This window comes from Amblyraja radiata, chromosome 28 (assembly GCF_010909765.2).
Source record: "Amblyraja radiata isolate CabotCenter1 chromosome 28, sAmbRad1.1.pri, whole genome shotgun sequence".
Taxonomy (NCBI): domain Eukaryota; kingdom Metazoa; phylum Chordata; class Chondrichthyes; order Rajiformes; family Rajidae; genus Amblyraja; species Amblyraja radiata.
The window spans coordinates 1087555-1109827 of NC_045983.1; the positions used below are offsets into that span (position 1 = coordinate 1087555).

Consider the following 22273-nt stretch of genomic DNA (forward strand, 5'->3'; position numbering starts at 1 on the left):
GATAAGTCAGTGGACCAGGTAGCATCTCTAGAAAACAATGATAGGTAAAACTGCTAAAGGAACTCAGTTGGTCTCAGGCAGAATCTCTGGAGAACACGGACATGTACAAGATGCTGGGGTAGGTATGCGGGTCATGCAACATTTCTGGACAACATGGAGAGGTACAAAGTGTTTAAGGAACTCGGCGGGTCAGACATCATCTCTAGAGAACATAGATATGTACAAAACGCTAGAGAAACTCGGCGGGTCAGGCAACAACTCTGGAGAACATGGATAGCTACGAAGCGCCACTGGAACTCGGCGGGTCAGGCAGCGTCTCTGGGGAACATGTATAGGTGACGTTTTGGAACCCTTCTTCCTGATGAAGGGGAGAGAGTGGAGGGGAGAGAGAAGGGGGCGAGAGAGAAGGGAGAGAGCCGGGGAGAGAACGAGAGAAGGGGAGAGAGGGAATAGAGTGAGGGGGGGAGATAGAGAGTGGGGAGAGAAAGAGAGAAGGGGGGAGGGAGAAGGGAGAGAGAGGAGGAGGAGAGAGAGGATGAGAGAGAGAAGAGAGAGAGGGGGGGAGGGAGTGGAGGGGAGAGAGAAGTGGACGAGAGAGAAGGGAAAGAGACGGAGGAGAGAACGAGAGAAGGGGAGAGAGAGAAGAGAGTGAAGGGGAGAGATAGAGAGTGGGGAGATAAAGAGAGAAGGGCGGAGATAGAAGGGAGAGAGAGGAGGAGGAGGAGAGAGAGGAGGAGAGAGAGAATGGAGAGAGAGAGGGAGATATACGGGGAGAGCGAGAATAGGGGAGCGAGAGGGGGGGAGAGAGAGAAGGGGGGGGGAGAGAGTGAAGGGAGTGAGAGAAGGGAGAGAGAGGGGAGAGAGAGAGAAGAGAGCAGAGAGAAGGGGTAGACATTTTTCCACACAAGCCATGGGTGACTGGGCAATCTGAACCTAAGCACCAAGTTGTGAGCGGCCAAAGGTGCGCATCGCTCGGGACAGCCCCCACTCTCGCACGGCTACCCTCCGCGGGCTGTTGGTCAGGTAGAGCGGAGGTTTGGGACAATGTTCATCCCTCCACAGTGATGTGATGAACGCGGGGATCTGGACCAATCGCTGACAGGTCCCGCCCCCGGCAACGTCATGTCCGTTATTGGACTTTTCTGTTGAGCGGCAGTCGGTTCGTTGGCTTGTAGGCGACGCCGCCTTTCGGGTTGGTGGCCTGTCGATACTGCGGGCATTCGGTGAGTTTGCTTTAAAGCGACGCAGCTTTTCGGTTAGTTGGCTTTTAGGCGTCCCGCCCTGTCAGTTATTTTGCATTTATGCGTCCCATACTTTCGGTTAGTTGGCGTTTCGCCTTCGTACTTTTTTGTTTTTTTGGCGTTTCGCCTTCGTACTTTTTTGTTTTTTTGGCGTTTCAGCCTCGTTTCCATTCGGTTCTTTGGCTTCGACTTCTTTGCTTCGGCTTCACGTGCGTCGGCGCCACGTCCGGGTACCCTGTCGAATAGTCTGGTTCTATGCTAATTTACACTGTCTGATTCCAATTGACGCAGCACAGTGGAGCCTCACAGCTCCAGGGACCGTGGTCGATCCTGAACTCGGTCGCTGTCTGTGTGGACTTTCCACGTTCTCCACTAAGCACGACACCCGGAGGCTGCAGCGCATTGTCCGATCAGCTAAGAAGGTTGCAACCTTCCCTCCGTTGACGAGGGCCGGGAAGCGAGCGGGTAAGATCATCTCTGACCCCTCTCACCCTGGCCACAAACTATTTGAATCACTCTGGAAGGCGACTCCGGACTGTCAAGGCTGTCACAGCCAGACATGAAAACAGCTTTTTTTCCACGAGTAGTAGCTCTACTCAATAGTCAAAGATCTGTAGCCTCCTTTTGCTCTGGTATTTTGTTTGGTTCACATGTTCGACCAAAGGTGTTTTTATTAATAATGTTTATTGTTTTATGTGTCATTCGTAACTGTCACTGTATGTCATGTTGTCGCTTGAGCACGGAGCACCAAGGCAAATTCCTTGTATGTGAATATTTGGCCAATAAACGTATTCATTCATTCATTCATTCATTCATTCATTCATTCATTCATTCAATCATTCATTCATTCATTCATTCATTCATTCATTCATTCATTCATTCATTCATTCATTCATTCATTCATTTTCATGTGACCGTGTGGGGTTCCTCAAGGTGCTCCGGTTTCATCCCACATCCAAAAGACGTGCGGGTCTGCGGGTTATTTATTCCTGGTGTGCAGGCAGTGGATGAGGGCAATAGACAATAGACAATAGGTGCAGGAGTAGGCCATTTGGCCCTTCGAGCCAGCAGCGCCATTCAATGTGATCATGGCTGATCATCCCCAATCCGTACCCGTTCCTGCCTTCTCCCCATATCCCCTGACTCCGCTATTTTTAAGAGCCCTATCTAGCTCGCTCTTGAAAGCAACCAGAGAACCTGCCTCCACCGCCCTCTGAGGCAGCGAATTCCACAGACTCACCACCCTCTGTGAGAACAAGTGTTTCCTCGTCTCCGTTCTAAATGGCTTACTCCTTTTGCTTAAACTGTGGCCCCTGGTTCTGGACTCCCCCAACATCGGGATCACGCCTCTAGTGTGTCCAAGCCGTAAACAATCTTATATGTTTCAATGAGATCGCCTCTCATCCTTCTAAACTCCAGAGTGTACAAGCCTAGCTGCTCCATTCTCTCAGCGTATGACAGTCCCGCCATTCCGGGAATTAACCTTGTAAAGTTATGCTGCACTCACGCACTAGCAAGAATGGACTTGGGATAACAATAGACAATAGACAATGGGTGCAGGAGCAGGCCAATCGGCCATTCGAGCCAGCACCGGCGTACACTGTGATCATGGCTGATCATACCCCGTTACTGCCTTCTCCCCATATCCCTCGAGTCCGCTACCTTTATAAGCTCTATCTAACTCTCTATTGAAAGAATCCAGAGAACCTGCCTGCACCGCCTTCTGAATTCCACAGACTCACAACTCTCTGGGTGAAAACGTTTTTCCTCATCTCCGTTCAAAATGGCCTACCCCTTATTCTTAAACTATGGCCCCTGGTTCTGGACAATATCAGGAGCATGTTTCCTGCCTCTAGCGTGTCCAATCCCTTAATAATCTTATATGACTCTTCCTTCTAAATTCCAGTGTACACAAGCCCAACACAGAATGAGTGAGAATGTTTGATCGATGTCAGCATGATGGGCTGAAAGGCCTGTTTCCAAGCTGCATCTCTAAACTAAAATAAAATAAAATACAGCGTAGAAATAGGCCCTTCAGCCGGACTATCCCACGACGACCAACATGCCCCATCTCTAACAATCCCACATGCCTGCGATTGGCCCATATGCCTCCACAACTACCCTTTCCATGTACCTGCACATACGATTTTTAAAGGTTTCGATAGTGCCTGCCTCAAATATCTCCACTAGGAAGTGTATGAAGGAACTGCAGATACTGTTTTAAACCGTAGATAAACACAAAATGCTGGAGTAACTCAACGGGACCATTGCGGTCTCTTCTGGGGTAGGGGAGGCCTGTACAATATGGACTGTTTACGCCTTAACTGGGGGTGGGGGGCGGGACTAACGATATGACAGATGGTTTGCTAGTGCTACACTTGTGGGCCTAAACTAAATAGTGGGCGGGAGAGATTGACTAATTGGGAATATAAAGATGGATTTAAAGGGAAAGCGAGTACAGGAAAAGTTAAAAAAGCCTCCCGAATTAATGGGAAGGAAAGTTCGAGATGGGATAACAGAGTAAGATCAGGTTCAATAGTGACCGGTGTGAGAGGGGAGGTGAATACCGAAGTTAAAGTGTTGTATATTAATGCGGAAAGTATAATAAATATAATGGACGAGCTTGAGGCTCAGTTAGAAATTGGCAAGTATGATGTTGTGGGAATTACAGAGACATGGCTGCAAGAGAGCCATCGCTGGGAACTGAATATTCACGGGTATACCTCCTATCGAAAAGACAGACAGGTGCGCAGAGTGGGTGGGGTAGCTCTCATGGTGAGGAATGAAATTCAGTCCCTTGCCAGAGGTGACATAGAATGAGAAGATGTAGAGTCAGTATGGATAGAACTGAGGATTTGTAAGAGTAAAAAGACCCTGATCGGAGTAATCTACAGGCCCCCAAACAGTAGCCTGGATATGCGGTACAAATTGAATCAAGAGATAAAATTGGCATGTAGTAAAGATAATAAAAGGTAATACAGGGGCTTTTAACATGCAGGTAGACTGGGAAAATTAGGTTGGTACTGGAACCAAGAAAGGGAGTTTAAGGAGTGCCTCCGAGATGGGTTCATAGAGCAGCTTGTATTGGAGCCGACCAGGGAGAAGGCAATTCTGGATTTAGTGTTGTGTCATGAAGCGGATTTGATAAGGGAACTTGAGGATAAGGAACCATTAGGAGGTAGGGACCATAATATGATACGTTTTAATCTACAATTTGAGAGGGTGACGGGTAAATCGGAGGTGTCACTATTACAGTTGAACAAACGGGACTATGGAGCCATGAGGGAGGAGCTGGCCAAAGCTGACTGGATAGATACCATAGCAGGGATGATAGTGGAACAGCAATGGCCAAGAATGTAAAGGAAGATTAAATTCTTTAGGTATGTGAAGAGAAAAAAATAGTTAGGACCAAAGCTGGACCCTTGAAGACTGAAAAGGGTGAATTCATTATGGGGAACAAGGAAATGGCAGATGAATTGAACAGGTACTTTGGATCTATCTTCACTAAGGAAAGCACAAACAATCTTCCAGATGCACTATTGGCCGGAGTATCTGGGGTGACGGAGGAAATGAAGGAAATCCACATTAGGCAGGAAATGGTGTGGGTAAACTGATGGGACTGAAGGCTGATAAATCCCCAGGGCCTGGTAGTCTGCATCCCAGGGCACTTAAGAAGAGCCTCGAGAAATCGTGGAAGCATTGGTGATCATTTCCCATGTTCTATAGATTCAGGATCAGTTCCTATGGATTGTAGTGTTGCTAATCTTATCCCACTTTTTAAGAAAGGCGGGAGAGAGAAAACAGGGAATTATAGACCGGTTAGCCTGACATCGGTGGTGGGGATGATGCTGGAGTCAAGCATATATGCAACGAGACCTGGGTGTCATAGTACACCAGTCATTGAAAGTAGGTGCAGCAGACAGTGAAAAAAGCGAATGGTATGTTAGCATTCATAGCAAAAGGATTTGAGCATAGGAGCAGGGAGGTTCTACTGCAGTTGTACAGGGTATTGGTGAGACCACATCTGGAGTATTGTGTACAGTTTTGGTCTCCAAATCCGAGGAAAGACATTCTTGCCTTAGAGGGAGTGCAGAGAAGGTTCACCAGACTGATTCCTGGTATGTCAGGACTTTCAAACGAAGAAAGACTGGATAGCGACTTGTACTCGCTAGAATTTAGAAGATTGAGGGGGATTCTTATAGAAACTTACAAAATTCTTAGGGGGTTGGACAGGCTGGTTGCGGGAAGATCGTTCCCGATGTTGGGGAAGTCCAGGACAAGGGGTCACAGATTAAGGATAAAGGGGAAATCCTTTAGGACTGAGATGAGAAAAACATTTTTCACGCAGAGAGTGGTGAGTCTCTGGAACTCTCTGCCACAAAAGGTAGTTGCGGCCAGTTCATTGGCTATATTTAAGAGAGAGTTAGATGGTCCTTGTGGCCCTTGTGGCTAAAGCGATCAGGGGTTATGGAGAGAAAGCAGGTACAGGATACTGAGTTGGATGATCAGCCATGATCATATTGAATGGTGGTGCACGTATTTTCTATGTTTCTATGAATGAATGATTGAATGAATGAATGAATGAATGAATGAATGAATGAATGAATGAATGAATGAATGAATGAATGAATGAATGAACGAACGAATGAATGAATGAATAAATGAATGAATGAATGAATGAATGAATGAATGAATGAATGAATGAATGAATGAATGAATGAATGAATGAATGAATACGTTTATTGGCCAGGTATTCACATATAAGGAATTGGTGCTTATCCGCAGCTGACTGAATGACATACAGTGACAGTTAGGAATGATACATAAAACATTAAACATTAATAATAAAACATTATTGTGCATGAAATAAAATGCGAGAGCAAAAGGAGTCTACAGATTTTTGGTTATTGAGTAGAAACTACTCGTGGAAAAACAACAGTTTTTATGTCTGGCTGTGGCAGCTTTGACAGTCCGGAGTCGTCTTCCAGAGGGTAGTGATTTAAAGAGTTTGTGGCCAGGGTGAGGTGTCAGAGATGATCTTACCCGCTCGCTTTCTTGCCCTTGTAGTGTGTACAGTTCGTCAATGGAGAGAAGGTTGCAGCCAATAACCTTCTCAGCTGATCGGACGATTCGCTGCAGCCTCCAGATGTACTGCTTGTGGGCTGAGTCAACCCAGACCATGATGGAGAAGGTGACAACAGACTTTACGATGGCTGTATAGAATTGGACCATCGTAGCCTGTGGCAGATTGTGCTTCCTCAGCTGCCGTAGGAAGTACATCCTTGTTGTGCCTTTTTGACTGTGGATGGTAGCTCCCCACTTAAGGTCCTTCGAGATGATGTTTCCCAGGAACTTAAACGACTCCACAGATGTGACTGTGGTGTTGTTGATGGTGAGTGGGGTCAGGGGAGGGGGATCTCTCCTAAAGTCTACAATTAATTCCACTGTCTTAAGAGCATTGAGCTACATAGTGTTGCGATGGCACCAGGACGCCAGCTGTGTCACTTCCTGTCTGTAGGCAGATTCCTTCCCATCCTGGACCAGTCTAATCGGGGTTGTGTCATCCACAAACTTGACAAGCTTGATAGAGGAGTCAGTGGAGGTGCAGTCATTGGTGTAGAGAGAGTAGGGGAGAGGGAAGAGTACTCAGCCTTGCGGTGCTCCTATGCTGAGTGTTTGCGGGTCCGAGATGTGTTTCCCCAGCCTCACATGCTGCTTCCTGTCTGTCAGGAAGCTGGTGCTCCACCGATAGAGGGGTTCAGGCACAGTCAACTCGGAAAGTTTGGAGTGTAGTAGCTCTGGCACAATGGTGTTGAATGCAAAACTAAAATCAACAAACAAAATCCTGGCATAGTTCCCCTGGCGGTCTCCGTGCTGGGGGATGAAGTACAGGCACAGATCTATTGGCCCGATATGCAAATTGCAGTTCGTGATATTTTTCAGCTTGGCCAGCACAAGTCTTTCAAGGATCTTCATGACTCCAGAGGTCAGTGCGACAGGCCTGTAGTCATTAAGACCAGTAATCCTTGCGTTTTAGGGTAAATGAACAACAGTAGAGACTTTGAAGCAGGCATGGTCAGCACAGGTTTGCAGGGACTGGTTAAAAATGTCTGTGTAGACCGGTGCCAGTTGTTCGGCACAGAGCTTGAGGGTAGAGGGGGAAGCAGTGTCCCGTTCTGGAGATTTCCGGCTTTTCTGTTTTCTGAACGGCCTTTCCACCCCCTCTATTTTTATTGTTGATGATGGAGAAGTGGTGTTGTGCAGCACGGAGGGGATGGGTAATTGGGTGTTAAGTGGTGAGTGGAGGGGGAAGGTAGGGCTGGAGTCTTGTCCTAAGTATGTGTGAAGTGGTGAATGGGAGTGAGTGAGTGAAGAAGGTTCCAGTCTTTGCAGTCTGTCAGGCTGTGAGTGGGTGTGAAAGTGGGTTAAGGTGGGAAAGGGTCCAGTCTTTTCAGACTGGAGCCTTACTTTAAGTTGGTGTGAAGTAGCGATTGGGGAGGAGTGGATGTAAAAGTGTCCAGTCTTTGGAGACTGGGGTCTGGCTGTGTTTGTTGGCGTGGGGGGGGGGGGGGGACTAGGGTTACGTTTCTGCTTGTCAAACCTGCAGTAGAACTCGTTCATGGCGTTGGTCAGCTGACGCTTGTCCAAAGAGCGGAGAGATTTCCTCTTGTAACTGGTGATATCTTGCAACCCCTTCCAAACTGAAGAAGGGTCACTAGCTGAGAACTTGCTCGTCAACTTCTCAGAGTGCCTTTCCTTGCCAGCTCTGATTCTTCTTTTCAGCTTGGACGTGGCCTGCCTGCAGTGGTCTGCATCCCCGCTCCTATAGGCTTCCTCTTTGAAACAGGTCCGGGTCCTAGTGGGAATGCAACTGTCCTAAAAAAAGCTGACATATGACGATACAGTGTCTGTAAACACACCGAGGCTTGAGGTTTCTTCCCTGAACACATTCCAATCCGTGCAGTCAAAGCAGGATTGTAGGTTCTCAATGCTCTCGCTTGTCCACCTGTTCGTTGTTCTGACCACAGGCTTAGTAGCTTTTAGTTTCTGCCTGTAGGTCGGAATAATGTGAACTAGACAACGATCAGAAAAGATTAAATATCGGCACATTTGCCTAGCACTAACAGGATCGGTCCGAGTCAGCATGGATTTACGAAGGGGAAACCATGCTTGCCTAACCTTCTGGATTTTTTTTGAGGATGTAACTAGGAAAATGGGCAAGGGAGAGCCAGTGGATGTAGTGTACATTGACTTTCAGAAAGCTTTCGATAAGGTCCCACACAGGAGATCAGTGGGCAAAATTAAGGCACCTGGTATTGGGGGTAGAATGCTGACATATAACCATATAACCATATAACAATTACAGCACGGAAACAGGCCATCTCGGCCCTACAAGTCCGCGCCGAACAATTTCTTTCCCTTAGTCCCACCTGCCTGCACTCATACCATAACCCTCCATTCCCTTCTCATCCATATGCCTATCCAATTTGTTCTTAAATTATACCAACGAACCTGCCGCCACCACTTCCACTGGAAGCTCATTCCACACCGCTACCACTCTCTGAGTAAAGAAGTTCCCCCTCATGTTACCCCTAAACTTCTGTCCCTTAATTCTGAAGTCATGTCCTCTTGTTTGAATCTTCCCTATTCTCAAAGGGAAAAGCTTGATCACATCAACTCTGTCTATCCCTCTCATCATTTTAAAGACCTCTATCAAGTCCCCCCTTAACCTTCTGCGCTCCAGAGAATAAAGACCTAACTTATTCAACCTATCTCTGTAACTTAGTTGTTGAAACCCAGGCAACATTCTAGTAAATCTCCTCTGTACTCTCTCTATTTTGTTGACATCCTTCCTATAATTGGGCGATTACAGTATTGGATAGAAAATTGGTTGGCAGACAGGAAACAAAGAGTAGGGATCAACGGATCCATTTCAGAATGGCAGGCAGTGACTAGTGGGGTTCCGCAATGCTCGGTACTGGGACCGCAGCAATTTACAATATATATTAATGATTTAGATGAAGGGATTACAAGTAACATTAGCTAATTTTCAGATCATACAAAGCTGGGTGGCAGTGTGAACTGCGAGGAGGATGCTATGAGAATGCAGGGTGACTTGGACATGTTGGTTGAGTAGGCATGTGTGCAGATGCATGGCAAATGCAGGTTAATGTGGCTAAATGTGTGGTTATCCACTTCGGTAGCAAAATCAGGAGGTCAGATTATTATCTAAATGATGTCAAATTGGGAAAAGGGGAAATAGAACGGGGTCGGGGGGGGTCCTTGTTCATCGGTCAATGAAAGTAAGCATGCAGGTACAGCAAATCGTGAAGAAAGCGAATGGCATGTTGGCCTTCATAACAAGAGGAGTTGAGTTTAGGAGCAAAGAGGTCATTCTGCAGTTGTACAGGGCCCTAGTGAGACCACACCTGGAGTATTGTGTGCAGTTTTGGTCTCCCAATTTGAGGAAGGACATTCTTACTATTGAGGGAGTGCAGCGTAGGTTCACAAGATTAATTCCAGGGATGACGGGACTGTCATATGCTGAGACAATGGAGCGGCTGGGCTTGTATACTCTGGAATTTAGAAGGTTGACAGGGGATGTTATTGAAACATAAAATTATTAAGGGTTTGGACACGCTAGACGCAGGAAACATATTCCCGATGTTGAGGGAGTTCAGAACCAGGGGCCACCGTTTAAGAATAAAGGGGTAAGTCATTTAGTTCGGTGACGCAGAAACACATTTTCGCACAGAGAGTTGTGAGTGTGGAATTTTCTGCTTCAGAGGACGGTGGAGGCCGGTCCTCTGGATACTTTCAAGAGAGAACTGGAGAGAGCTCTTAACGATTGCGGAGTCAGGTGATAGAGGGAGAAGGCAGGAACGGGGTGCTGATTGTGGATGATCAGCCATGGTCACATTGAATGGCGGTGCTGGCTCGAAGGCCGTATGCCCCACTCCTGCACTTATTTTCTATTGTCTCCAGTGATGCTGCCTGTACCGCTCAGTTACAACATTGTGTGTCTACCCCCTCTGGAAGCTCGTTCCAGATATAACCACACTTTGTTTTACAAAGTGTCCTCCCAGTTTTCCATTAATACTCCCCCTCCCCTCCCCTCCCCTCACCTTAAACCTATCTCATCTGGTTCTTGATACCGGTATTCTGGGTGAAATACTATTTGCATTCATCCTATCTATAATTCACGATGTTGTACACTTCTATGAGATCACAGATAATGCTCCTGTGGTCCAAGGAAAAGAGTCCAAGCCTGCTCAACCTATCCGTGTTGCTCAGGCGCTCCAGTCCTGGCAACGTCCTCGTAAACTCTTACAGATGTTTTCTGTACCCGATTCGCGAACGGTGGGTTGACCTGTGACTCCTGTTGATGCAGCCGCCTCTTTGCATTTCCCGCTTTGCAGATTCTCACGGCGATGGGTCTAACGTGGCATCCCGAACATTTCGTCTGTGCGCACTGCCAGGAAGAAATTGGACACAACGGTTTCTACGAGCGGGATGGTCGGGCCTATTGCAACAAGGATTACCAGAACCTTTTCTCACCACAATGTGCTTACTGCGGCGCAGCTATTATTGACGTAAGTCGTTCTACTTGGAGTACATTATGTAGGTCTGGTCTCCCAGCGACAGGAGTGATGTCATACATGGACCAAAGAACTCTGAAACTCTCGCTTACTGCCTCTACCTCTCTGACTGCCCATCTCTCCTTTCTTTCTTACTTTCCCATGTTTCTGTCCCAGTTTAGCTCTCTCACTAACCCTCTCACATCACCTACTCACTCAGTCCCAGTTTGTCTTCCACCTCTATCTCATTACCCCGCCCCCTCCCATCCCTCTCCGTCTCTCTCTCCCTCCGACCAAGCCAGTCACTCTCATCACCAGTCCCCCTCTCTGTCCGTCTCTGCCTTTTGTATCCATATTCCCCTTCTACATACCCCCTAATCCCGTCTTTATCTTTCACTAACTCTGCCGCTCATATTGTCAGTGCCGCTCTCTCTCACTCTCTCTTTCACCGCGTCTCGCTCTTTCGTTCCCGTCTGACCCTCTCGCAATAATCTCGTCGCTCTCACTGTCAATGTTTCTCTCTCTTTCTCTCTCTCTCGCGCGCGCGCTCCTTCACTCACTGATTCACTCACTCACTTACACGGTTCTAGTTCTTTGTCCGCCACGCGTTGTCTTCTCTTTCCCTTTCTCTTCCCCGTCTCTGTCTCCGCATCTCACCCTGATTAACCTTCTCTCTCAACACCGCTCACCCTCTCTTTCACTGTCTCTATTCGTCTCTCACCACCCCTTACCCCATATCTCGCTCTTCTCCCACTCTCTTTCTTGTCAACGTAGTCAGTCTCATCGCCAGTTTCTCTCTCTGTCTGCCCCTGTTCATATTTTATCTCTTTCTCTCTTCTCCCTCTTCCCCCTCTCTCCGTCTCTCCTACTAATCTAGTCGCTCACATTGTCAGTACCTTTCTCCATATCTCTCATTTTTCTCTATCCCTCTCTTTTCCCCATCTCTCGCTCTTCCCTCCACCTGTCTCCGTCTCCCTCCCCCACTGTCCCGGGCGCTTCAACTATCCCTGTCTCTCTCTCTTGGATTATGAATAGGTACAAAGTGCTGAAGTAACACAACGGATCAGGTAGCATATGTGAGGAGAAGGAATAGAATAGATGATGATTCTGATCGGAACCCTTCTTCAAACCAGTATATGTAGTTCTATCCTACTGATTTGCCTGCTCCTCTACGGAGTCTGAAGAATGGTTCCGGAAATGTCACGTATTCCTTTTCTCCAGAGATGCTGACTGACCCGCTGCGTAATTGCAGCAATTTGTAATTACAGCAATTTGTCTTCCATTCATTTTAGTCACTGATCACATAGTACACATGAACGGGCGCTTGGCCCACAATGTCTGCCATACATGATGCCAAGAACATTTCTTATTTACCTGCACATCACCCGCATCCCACCATTCAATGCATAACCGCGTACCTATCCACCGCCTTTTAAATACTGCTGTCGTATCTTCTTTCACCGCCAACCCTGTCAACATGTGCCACGCCTCTGTGTAAAATGCCAGGTACAAATAATCTAGGCGGGCTGCACATGATCCACACACCTCCATTCTTTGCATACTCATGAACCTATCTGAAAGCTTCTTAAACGCCACTATCATATCTGCGCCCACGCCCACACCTGGTAATGCGGTCCAGGCGACCACCACTCTGTGTAAAAAATAAGCTTGCCCCGCACATCTCCTTCAAACTGTGTTCCTTTCTCCTTAAAGATCTGCCCTCTGGTCTTTGATATTTACCCCCTTGGGAAAGTGGTTCTGGCTATCTCCCCTATCTATGCCTCTCATAATGTTACATGCTTCTATCAAGTCTCCCCCCAAACTCCCGCGATCCAGAGAAAACATTCGAAGTTTGTCTAACCTCTCAGTCTACCCAGTACCCTAAATACCACCACTCAGTGGACAGCACAGTGGTGCAGCGGCAGAGTTGCTGATATACAGCGCCAGCGATCCAGTTTCAATCATAACCACCATTGCTGTCTCTGTGGAGTTTAAACGTGCTCCCTGTGGACGGGTGGGTTTTCTCCGGGTGCTTGGTTTCCTTCCACACGCCAGAGATGTGCGTGTGTGGGGGTTATTTGGCTTCTCGAAATTGTCCGTATTACGTTGGATATAATTGGTGTACGTGTGATCGCTGGTCGGCGCGTACTCGCTGGGCCGAAGGGCCTGTATCCGCGCTATAACGATAGAAAAAAAATAAGGCTTTATTTGATAAACCTCTTCTGCACCTCTCCAAAGTCCCCAAACATTTGCTGATACATTACGATATCATCATTTTACATGTACAATTGAGATGAATTATATTTGCCGAACTGGCAATATCCAGTTGATTCATGGCCAATATTTCTACATTGCCGTTTTATTTTTGCTTCTTTACAGAAGATCCTCACGGCCTTAGATAAAACCTGGCACCCGGAACACTTTTTCTGTGCACACTGTGGCGATATATTTGGCACCGATGGTAAGTGTCATTGGTACTGCCGATATCGTGCTCATCATATAGTCAGCGAGGACAGAGCAATGGGCTGAACCTTAGAGCTGCCAAATGGCACAGCTGGTAGAACTACTGCCTCACAGCGCCAGAAATCCGCGTTCAATTCTAACCTCGGGGGCTGTCAGAGTCTAACTTACACGTAGAAAATAAGTGCAGGAGGAAGCCATTTGGCCCTTCGAGCCGTCCTTGTCGTTGGTCACCCTGTGCGTAGGAGAAAGGGTAGGGCAGAAGATGTCCTGGTTGGGTTGCTGCTGGGCTTGCCCAAGATGGCCATCTGCGAGTCACGGCGCCAGGCGGAAGAGGTCTCTGCCCGAGCCGGCTGCCTGCCTCTTTTCCTGGGTTACGTCCGCGCCCGGGTGGGGTTAGAAAGGGACTACGCCCTGTCCACGGGCACCCTGGCCGATTTCCGAGACCACTGGGGTTGACTGCACCCTCAATAAGCTTTGTAACATGGCTGTATAGTAGCTAAATTAGGATATTTCTTTGTATTGGATTATAGTGGTGGGTACTGGTTTGTTTTATTATATTGTAAATATTATTTTTAATAATTGAATACATTTGTTGATAAAAACATAATTAAAAAATTAAAATATCTATAGATATATTAAAAGCTGGTTACGCGATTGCCCGATCCAGAGGCTTGCCCCTTTACCGAGGTTACGTCTGCGCTCGGCTGGTGTTAGAGAGGGACATAGTCATATAGTAGTTGTTTAGTATGTTTATTACATAGTTGTTTGGAATTTAATGTCTGAATAATTTGGTGGTTTTGTAATATGGTGGTGGATGTGTCATCACGGTTTTGTTTTTGTTTTTTTGTTGTTTTTGTATCCGTGTTGTTCGTAATAAATATTGTGTTTGTAATCAAATAAATTATTTTTCATACAAATAAAAAGCTGGTTACGGAGACGAGGTGTGGTTTTGCGGTGCTCCCGTCCAAATACAAAACTAGTGAGTTCAAACATGTTTTTAAAATTCGGAGTTGGTACCTCGGCACATTTAAACATCCTTGTGTATCGATGCGACGCTGCATACATTGATTCGCAGATTGTCTGCGGTCAGCAGGAGAGCCCAGAGAGCCGGGCGAAGATGCAGCAGTTTTCGTGGGAGTTTTCGTGGGAGCCGCCATTACCGACGTTCGAGGCAACATCACTTGCCTCCCTCCCTCGAACGTCGATATTGTTTTTGTGTGTGGACTTGGCCTCGTGCAATTTGGACCGTCTGTGTATGACTAGCATTTTGTTTATGTGCTTTGCTTAAATTATAGCGCCTGATACCATGCAGGGTCAGTGTTCTGGGGGAGCAGGGCCTTTCCGGAACTATGCAGAGGCGGCTGCTTCGGTTGCTCCTCTTGGGGCCCGGTTCCCCATAAGGAACCCCCCTTTCGAGCATGGGAAAAGGTGCTTCAAAAGAAGATGAAACACCTGGAGAACAAACCCCCCGAAGCCAAAAACGTTCCACCCATGCCATCAGCTCCTGTTAGGAGGGTGGAAGATTGCAACCTTCACGTGGTCCGCCCTGTTTCGACTAATGCAATCAACTCGACGTGCACGAACGTAAGATAGGCTGTGCACGCCACACGAAAGAAGAAGACGCTCCTGTTAGGGAGACCGCAAGCCCCAAGCAGCGGGTATCGGGGCCGGTGGAGTGGGTGCTACAGACATACTTGCATGGCAGTTATTTAGAATATTTGTAACATAGTTGTTTGGAAATTTAGTGTCTGAATAATTTGGTGATTTTGTAATATGGTGGTGGGTGTGTCACCGCGGTTTCGTTTTGTATCGTGATAGTAATTAAATATATTATTTTTGATGAAAAAATAACGCAGTTACCAAGCTCATGAAACTGGTTCTGCAATTGGATAATCCCTCTGAAATTGGAGAATCGACTTCTCCATGCACAGTCTGTTCGAATTGGCAGAAATACTTCTTCCTCATTAACAATCAGTTCGGGAGCACCTCAAGGGTGCGTGCTCAACCCCTTGCTCTACTCACCCTAGACTCAAGACTGTGTAGCCGGACATAATGCGAACTCCATCTTCAAGTTCGCCGACGACACCACCATTGTTGGACGAATGATAGATGGTGATGAGTCAGAGTATGGAAGTGAGATCGACCGATTGACCAACAACCTGGCACAACAACCTGCCTCTCAATATCAGTAAAACCAATTAACTGATTGTGGACTTTGCAGGAGGAAGGATGAGGACCTACAATCCTGTTTATGTGGTGGAGAGAGTCAAAAAGTCCTGGGCGGGCATATTTCTGAAGAACTTTCCTGGACCCAGCACACTGATGCAACTATAAATAAATCACACCAACGCCTCTACAACCTGAGAAGATTTAGGAGATTCGGTATGTCCAATCCAATCCAATCCAACTTTATTTGTTAAGCACTTTAAGACAACCAATGTTGACCAAAGTGCTGTACAGAAGAAAAAACAAGACATCATAAACAGACAACATAACAGAACATAACATAACAGCTCACATAAGGCGCATAAATCACATATGAAATACAACAATAAATCAAAAGACATAAAACATGAGTAAAAACAATAGCCATGCAATAAGCAATCAAAATAAGAAACCAATCAAGCAAATAAAGTCGACATCTTACTGTGTATCAAAGGCCACGGAGAAGAGATGTGTTTTAAGAAGAGATTTAAAAACAGACAGAGAAGAGGCCTGTTTAATGTGGAGAGGCAGATCGTTCCATAATTTGGGTGCCGACACAGCAAAGGCACGGTCCCCTCTGAGCTTCCGCTTAGTTTTTGGCCCACTCAGGAGCAGCTGATTATCTGACCTGAGAGAGCGGGCGGGTGTATAAGGGTGTAGAAGCTCAGATAGGTAGGGCGGGGCAAGACCATTTATGGTTTAAAAGCAAATAAAATAATTTTAAAATGGATCCTAAACTGAATAGGCAACCAGTGGAGTGAGGCTAAAATGTGCGAAATGTGCTCATGTTTACGTGTGCCAGTTAAAAGACGTACAGCTGCATTCTGTACCATCTGGAGACGGGCGACGGAGGACCCACTAACCCCCACATACAGTGCATTGCAGTAATCCATCCGAGTGGTAACAAAGGCGTGGATTACCGTCTCAAAGTGCTGCCTTGACAGAATTGGCTTTATTTTGGCCAGCTGCCTCAAATAGAAAAAGCTTGATTTAACAACAGCCTTGATCTGACTGTCAAATTTAAGCTCAGGGTCCAATTTAACCCCTAGGTTTGTGATGCTTGGTTTGATATACTGGGCCAGGGAGCCCAGATCTACAGGGGGGGGGGCCCAGTGGTGCCACCAAAAACCATTACTTCCATCTTTTTATCATTAAATTTTAAAAGGTTCAGAGCCATCCAGGCCTTTATGTCGTTGAGACACTCAAGTAACAGTCCGACTGAGTGTTCATCCTTCTTTTTAAGAGGCACATAAATCTGACTGTCGTCTGCATAAAAGTGGAATGAAATTTCATGTTTCCTAAGTATGGAACCAAGTGGGAGCAAATAGAGAGAAAAGAGGAGAGGGCCAAGAACTGAGCCCTGTGGGACCCCACACGAGAGAGGAGCAGAGGAGGATACAGAGTCCCCAAAGAAGATTCTCGTGAACTTCCACAGAGTACAGTAGAGAGCATAGCATAGAGAGCATAGTGACTGGTGGCATCTTGGCCTGGTTCGGCAACTTGAACGTCTAGGAGCGGAAAAGACTGCAAAACGTTCTGAGCACTGCCCAGTTAATCACTGGCTTTGACCTACCCACCATGGGATTTATCGGAGTCGCTGCCTGAAAAAGGCAGCCAGCGTCATGAGAATGTCACACCATCCTGCCCTCACACTCATTTCACTACTGCTATCGAGAAGAAGGTACAGGAGCCAGAAAACTGTAACGTCTCGGTTCTGGAACAGTTTCGTCCCTACAGCCACCGGGCTTTGAAATACTACAACCTCAAATAAGCTCTGAACTACAATAGATTGTTTACAGGGTACTATGTTTACATGTTCTGTTGTGCTGCAGCAAGTAAGAATGTCATTGTTCTATCTGGGACATATGAAAATAAAACACTCTTGACTTGATTCTTGACTGGTGACTCTCTCATTACCCGAAAATCCACGTTTTCTTTAGTTTATCTGTACCATGCGAACGGCTTGATTGTAATCATGTATATTCTTTCTGCTGATTGGAAAGCACACAACATAAACGTTTTTCACTCTACCTCGCTACACGTGATATTAAACTAAACTAAACTAAAACAAACTAATCCAAAGTAAACTAAACGAGACTAAATCACTATCTATTTTCTCCAGATGTGCTGCCTGGCCGGCTCAGTTACTCTAACATTTTGCACGTGTGCATGTCCTCCAGAGAAGCTGCTTGACCCTCTGAATTACCCCAGCACTGTGGCCATCCATGTTCTCCAGACATGTTGCCTGGTTCACTGTTACTTCACCACGTTGTACATATCCATGTTCTCCAGAGATGCTGCTTGACCAGCAGAGTTACTCCTGCACTTTGCTTCTTTTATTAGTAAACCAGTCGCCTTTTCATCCAATTCCTGTTTAACACAGTCTCTTACCTAGAGTATGGCAATCGAGAACTAGGGGATGTAGGTTTAAGGTAAGTGGGGAGGTTCAATGGGAAACTGAGGGGTAACTCTTTTACACAAATTGTGCTGGGTGTGTGGAACGCGCAGCGGAAGCAGGTAGTTGATCTTGGTACTATCGTAATACTTCATATATTTGGACGGTTTGATGAATGGGATAGGTTTTGAGAAAATATGGGTCAAACGAGTGTAGTGGGACCAATGTAGATGGGACATTTTGGTCGATGTGGGCAGGTTGGGCTAAAACGCCTGTTTCTATGTTGTATGACTATCGTTTTATGTCTCTACCTCAAGGAAAAGGGAAATAGCATGGAAACAGACCCTTCATCCCACCGAGCCTATGCAGACACAGGGAGGCCGTTTCCACGTTGTACGTCCCTATGATTCTATGAGAGGCCTGTTTCAGGAGAGTTAGTTGCGCCACCAGTTAATTGACCCAAGCATGTGTATTGCTTTCACCAACTCTAGCATCCCCTCCCCATCCCCCCCACCCCCCCCCAACAATCCGCACCTCCGTAAACGCACCACCACACTCGCTCACATCTCCTCAATGTCCTTAGGTTACCTCGAGAAGGACGGGAAGGCGTACTGCCACAAAGATTACTTCTGCCTGTTCGCGCCCAAATGCGGCTGCTGCGATCGGCCGGTCCTGGAGAACTACCTTTCCGCGTTGGACAACGTCTGGCACCCAGAGTGTTTCGTTTGCAGGGTAAGTGGTTGTGACCCGGGGGGCAGATGGGTTGTACGGGAGTTGTGTGGGGGACGAATGCCCTTCACTTTTAAAGTGGGCAGTAGTATTGTGGATAGCGTAGACGATTTTCAAAATCGCAGCAGGATCTTGATGCTTTGGCAGGTGGGCTGATAAATGGTTACGTGGAGAGAAGTGAAAGGTGTTGCATTTTGGGAAGTCAAAGCAGGGCAGACGAATCTAGGAGTGCAGGTACACAATTCCATGAAAGTAGCATCACACATACACTGGGAGTGTTGTAGAACAGAGGAACCTTGGAGTGCAGGTACATAGTTCACTGAAAGTAGCGACATATATAGACAGGGATTATTGTAGAGCAGAGGGATCTAGGAGTGCAGACACATAGTTGACTGACAATGGCATCACAGGTAGACAGGCAGTGTTGGCGAACAGAGGGTTCTAAGAGTTCAGGTGCATAGTAGATAGGGTGGCAAATAAGTCTATCGGCACATTAGTCTTTATCAGTCAGAGTACCGAGTATAGAGCTTGGGTGGTCATGTTGTACAAGACGTTGATGAGGCCACACTTGGAGTATTGTGTTCAGTTAAGTACACCGTGTTATAGGAAATGTGTTGTTAAACTGGATGAGGGTGCAGAAAGAATTTACGAGGGAGTTGCCTGAAGCCGAGGGCCTCAGCTATACGGAGAGGTTCAGCAGGCTAGGACTTTATTCCTTGGAGCGCAGGAGAATGAGAGGTGAAGAGGTTTAAGATCATGTATGGTGTAGATATGATACATGCACATACTTTTACCAGAGTAGGAGAATCAATGGGCTGAAGGACCTGTTTCCACATTGTATGACTCCATGGCTATGACTGCGATCTGGGGACGGAGGAGGAGAGCGAATGGGGGAGCGGTATTGCCATGGCCTCCGCCGACTCCCCACATCACAGCAACTTCGGGAAGGGGCGTCAAGCGTGGACGGGCATGTGAGAAATCAAGGGTTCGTGCAGCAACTGCGGTTTAGCAATGGATTTATGTAACAAACAAAAAAACAGCTTTAGGCGATTCAGCACAATGTTCCTGCTATGGAATTCAGCAAGATAATGACAATCCCTCGACCGGTCAAAAACATTATGTTTTAGGCCACGGGATCAGTCCGCTACAACATAGAACATAGAACATTGAAAAGTGAACACAGAAAGCAAAACGTTGAAAATATGACACAGAACATAAAACATAGAAATGGAACAAAAAATACGAAACCTATCATATAGAGCATAGAATATGGAACATAGAAACATAGAACATGGAACAGTACAACACATGAACAGTCCCCTCGGCCCACTACGTCTGTGCTGAACAAGATGCCAAGACGATCTCTTATCTGCCTGCCTATAGTGAATATCCCCGAATTCCCTGCATATACAGGCATCTATCCAAATGACTCTTATATGTCTCCAAACCTTCTGCCTCAATCACCGCCCGATAGTTTGCTAGGCGCACACCACCCTCTGTGTAAAAAAAACTACCTCGTACATCTCCTTTGCACCCATCACTTAAAGCTATGCCCTCTCGTGTTTGATATTTCCATCCTGGGAAAACGTTTCTGACTGACTATCCTATCAATGTCTCTCAGAATGTGTTGTAAATTGCTCGAAGTTCCCTTCAAACTTTGTTGTTCCAGAGAATGGGATCCATGTTTTTCCTACCTATCCCTGTAACTAATGCCCTCTAATCCAGATACAATTCTGGTAAATTGACTCTTCCCCCATTCCACCCTCTCCCTCTAGCTAATAGTCTATAGTCCATGCATCATTCTGGTATAATAGACACAAAATGCTCGAGTAACTCGGCTGGTCAGGCAGCATCTCTGGAGAAAAGGTGTAGGTGACGGTTCGGGTATAGATCCTTGTTTAGTCTGCAGATAAAGGGTCTCGATGATCATCAGACGAAGGGCCTCGAACCGAAACGTCAAATTCGTATTCGCCATAGATGGTGTCTGACCCGCTAAGTTACTCCACCATTTTGTGTTTATCTTCGGTGAAAACCATCATTTGCAGTTTCTTCTTGCACATAATTTCGGTAACCCTCTCCTGAACCCTCTATATCTTCTCCCTGCAGCAAATAAGACGATCTGCTATCTGCCTGACTATAGTGAATATACCCGAATTCCCTGCATATACATGCATCTATCCAAATGACTCTTATATGCCCCCAAACCATCTGCCTCAATCACTAAGGAAGACGCAAACAATCTCCAAGTATTGGAGGACAGAGGATCTAAGGGGGTAGAAGAACTGAAATAAATTGTCATTAGGCGAGAAATAGTATTGGGTAGGCTAATGGGTCTGAAGGATGATAAATTCCCTGGGTCTGATGGTCTGCATCCCAGAGTCCTCAGGAAGGTGGCACAAGAAATAGTGGACGCATTGGTGATCATTTTCCAATGCTCAATAGATTCAGGATCAGTTCCTGTGGATTGGAGGATAGCTAATGTTATCCAACTTTTCAAGAAAGGTGCGAGAGAGAAAACGGGGAATTACAGACCAGTTAGCCTGACTTCGGTCATGGGAAAGATGCTGGAGTCAATTATTAAAGAGGTAATAATGGGGCATGTGGATAGCAGTAAAAGGATTAGTCCAAGTCAATATGGATTTATGAAAGGGAAATCATGCTTGACTAATAACCATATAACCATATAACAATTACAGCACGGAAACAGGCCATCTCGACCCCTCTAGTCCGTGCCGAACACATAATCTCCCCTAGTCCCATATACCTGCGCTCAGACCATAACCCTCCATTCCTTTCCCATCCATATAACTATCCAATTTATTTTTAAATGATAAAAACGAACCTGCCTCCACCACCTTCACTGGAAGCTCATTCCACATAGCTACCACTCTCTGAGTAAAGAAGTTCCCCCTCATGTTACCCCTAAACTTCAGTCCCTTAATTCTCAAGTCATGTCCCCTTGTTTGAATCTTCCCTACTCTCAGTGGGAAAAGCTTTTCCACGTCAACTCTGTCTATCCCTCTCATCATTTTAAAAACCTCTATCAAGTCCCCCCTTAACCTTCTGCGCTCCAAAGAATAAAGCCCTAACTTGTTCAACCTTTCTCTGTAACTTAGTTGCTGAAACCCAGGCAACATTCTAGTAAATCTCCTCTGTACTCTCTCTATTTTGTTGACATCCTTCCTATAATTAGGCGACCAAAATTGTACACCATACTCCAGAATTGGCCTCACCAATGCCTTGTACAATTTTAACATTACATCCCAACTTCTATACTCAATGCTCTGATTTATAAAGGCCAGCACACCAAAAGCTTTCTTTACCACCCTATCTACATGAGATTCCACTTTCATGGAACTGTGCACAGTTATTCCCAGATCCCTCTGTTCACCTACATTCTTCAATTCCCTACCATTTACCATGTACGTCCTATTTTGATTTGTCCTGCCAAGATGTAGCACCTCACACTTATCAGCATTAAACTCCATCTGCCATCTTTCAGCCCACTCTTCCAACTGGCATAAATCTCTCTGTAGACTTTGAAACTCTTCTTCATTACCCGCAACCCCACCTATCTTAGTATCATCTGCATACTTACTAATCCAATTTACCACACCATCGTCCAGATCATTGATGTACATGACAAACAACAGTGGACCCAA

At 46.3% G+C, this 22273-nt stretch overlaps 1 protein-coding gene across 1 annotated transcript in view; it reads left to right on the top strand.

Annotated features, from left to right (window-relative positions):
• LOC116988709 (leupaxin-like) overlaps positions 1–22273 on the top strand; it is a 53111-nt gene that overhangs the window by 17122 nt on the left and 13716 nt on the right. Inside the window, exons 6-8 of the mRNA XM_033045549.1 lie at positions 10661–10834; positions 13199–13280; positions 18466–18614. Coding sequence (XP_032901440.1) covers positions 10661–10834; positions 13199–13280; positions 18466–18614 — 405 coding nt within the window. The remainder of the gene's footprint in view (positions 1–10660; positions 10835–13198; positions 13281–18465; positions 18615–22273) is intronic.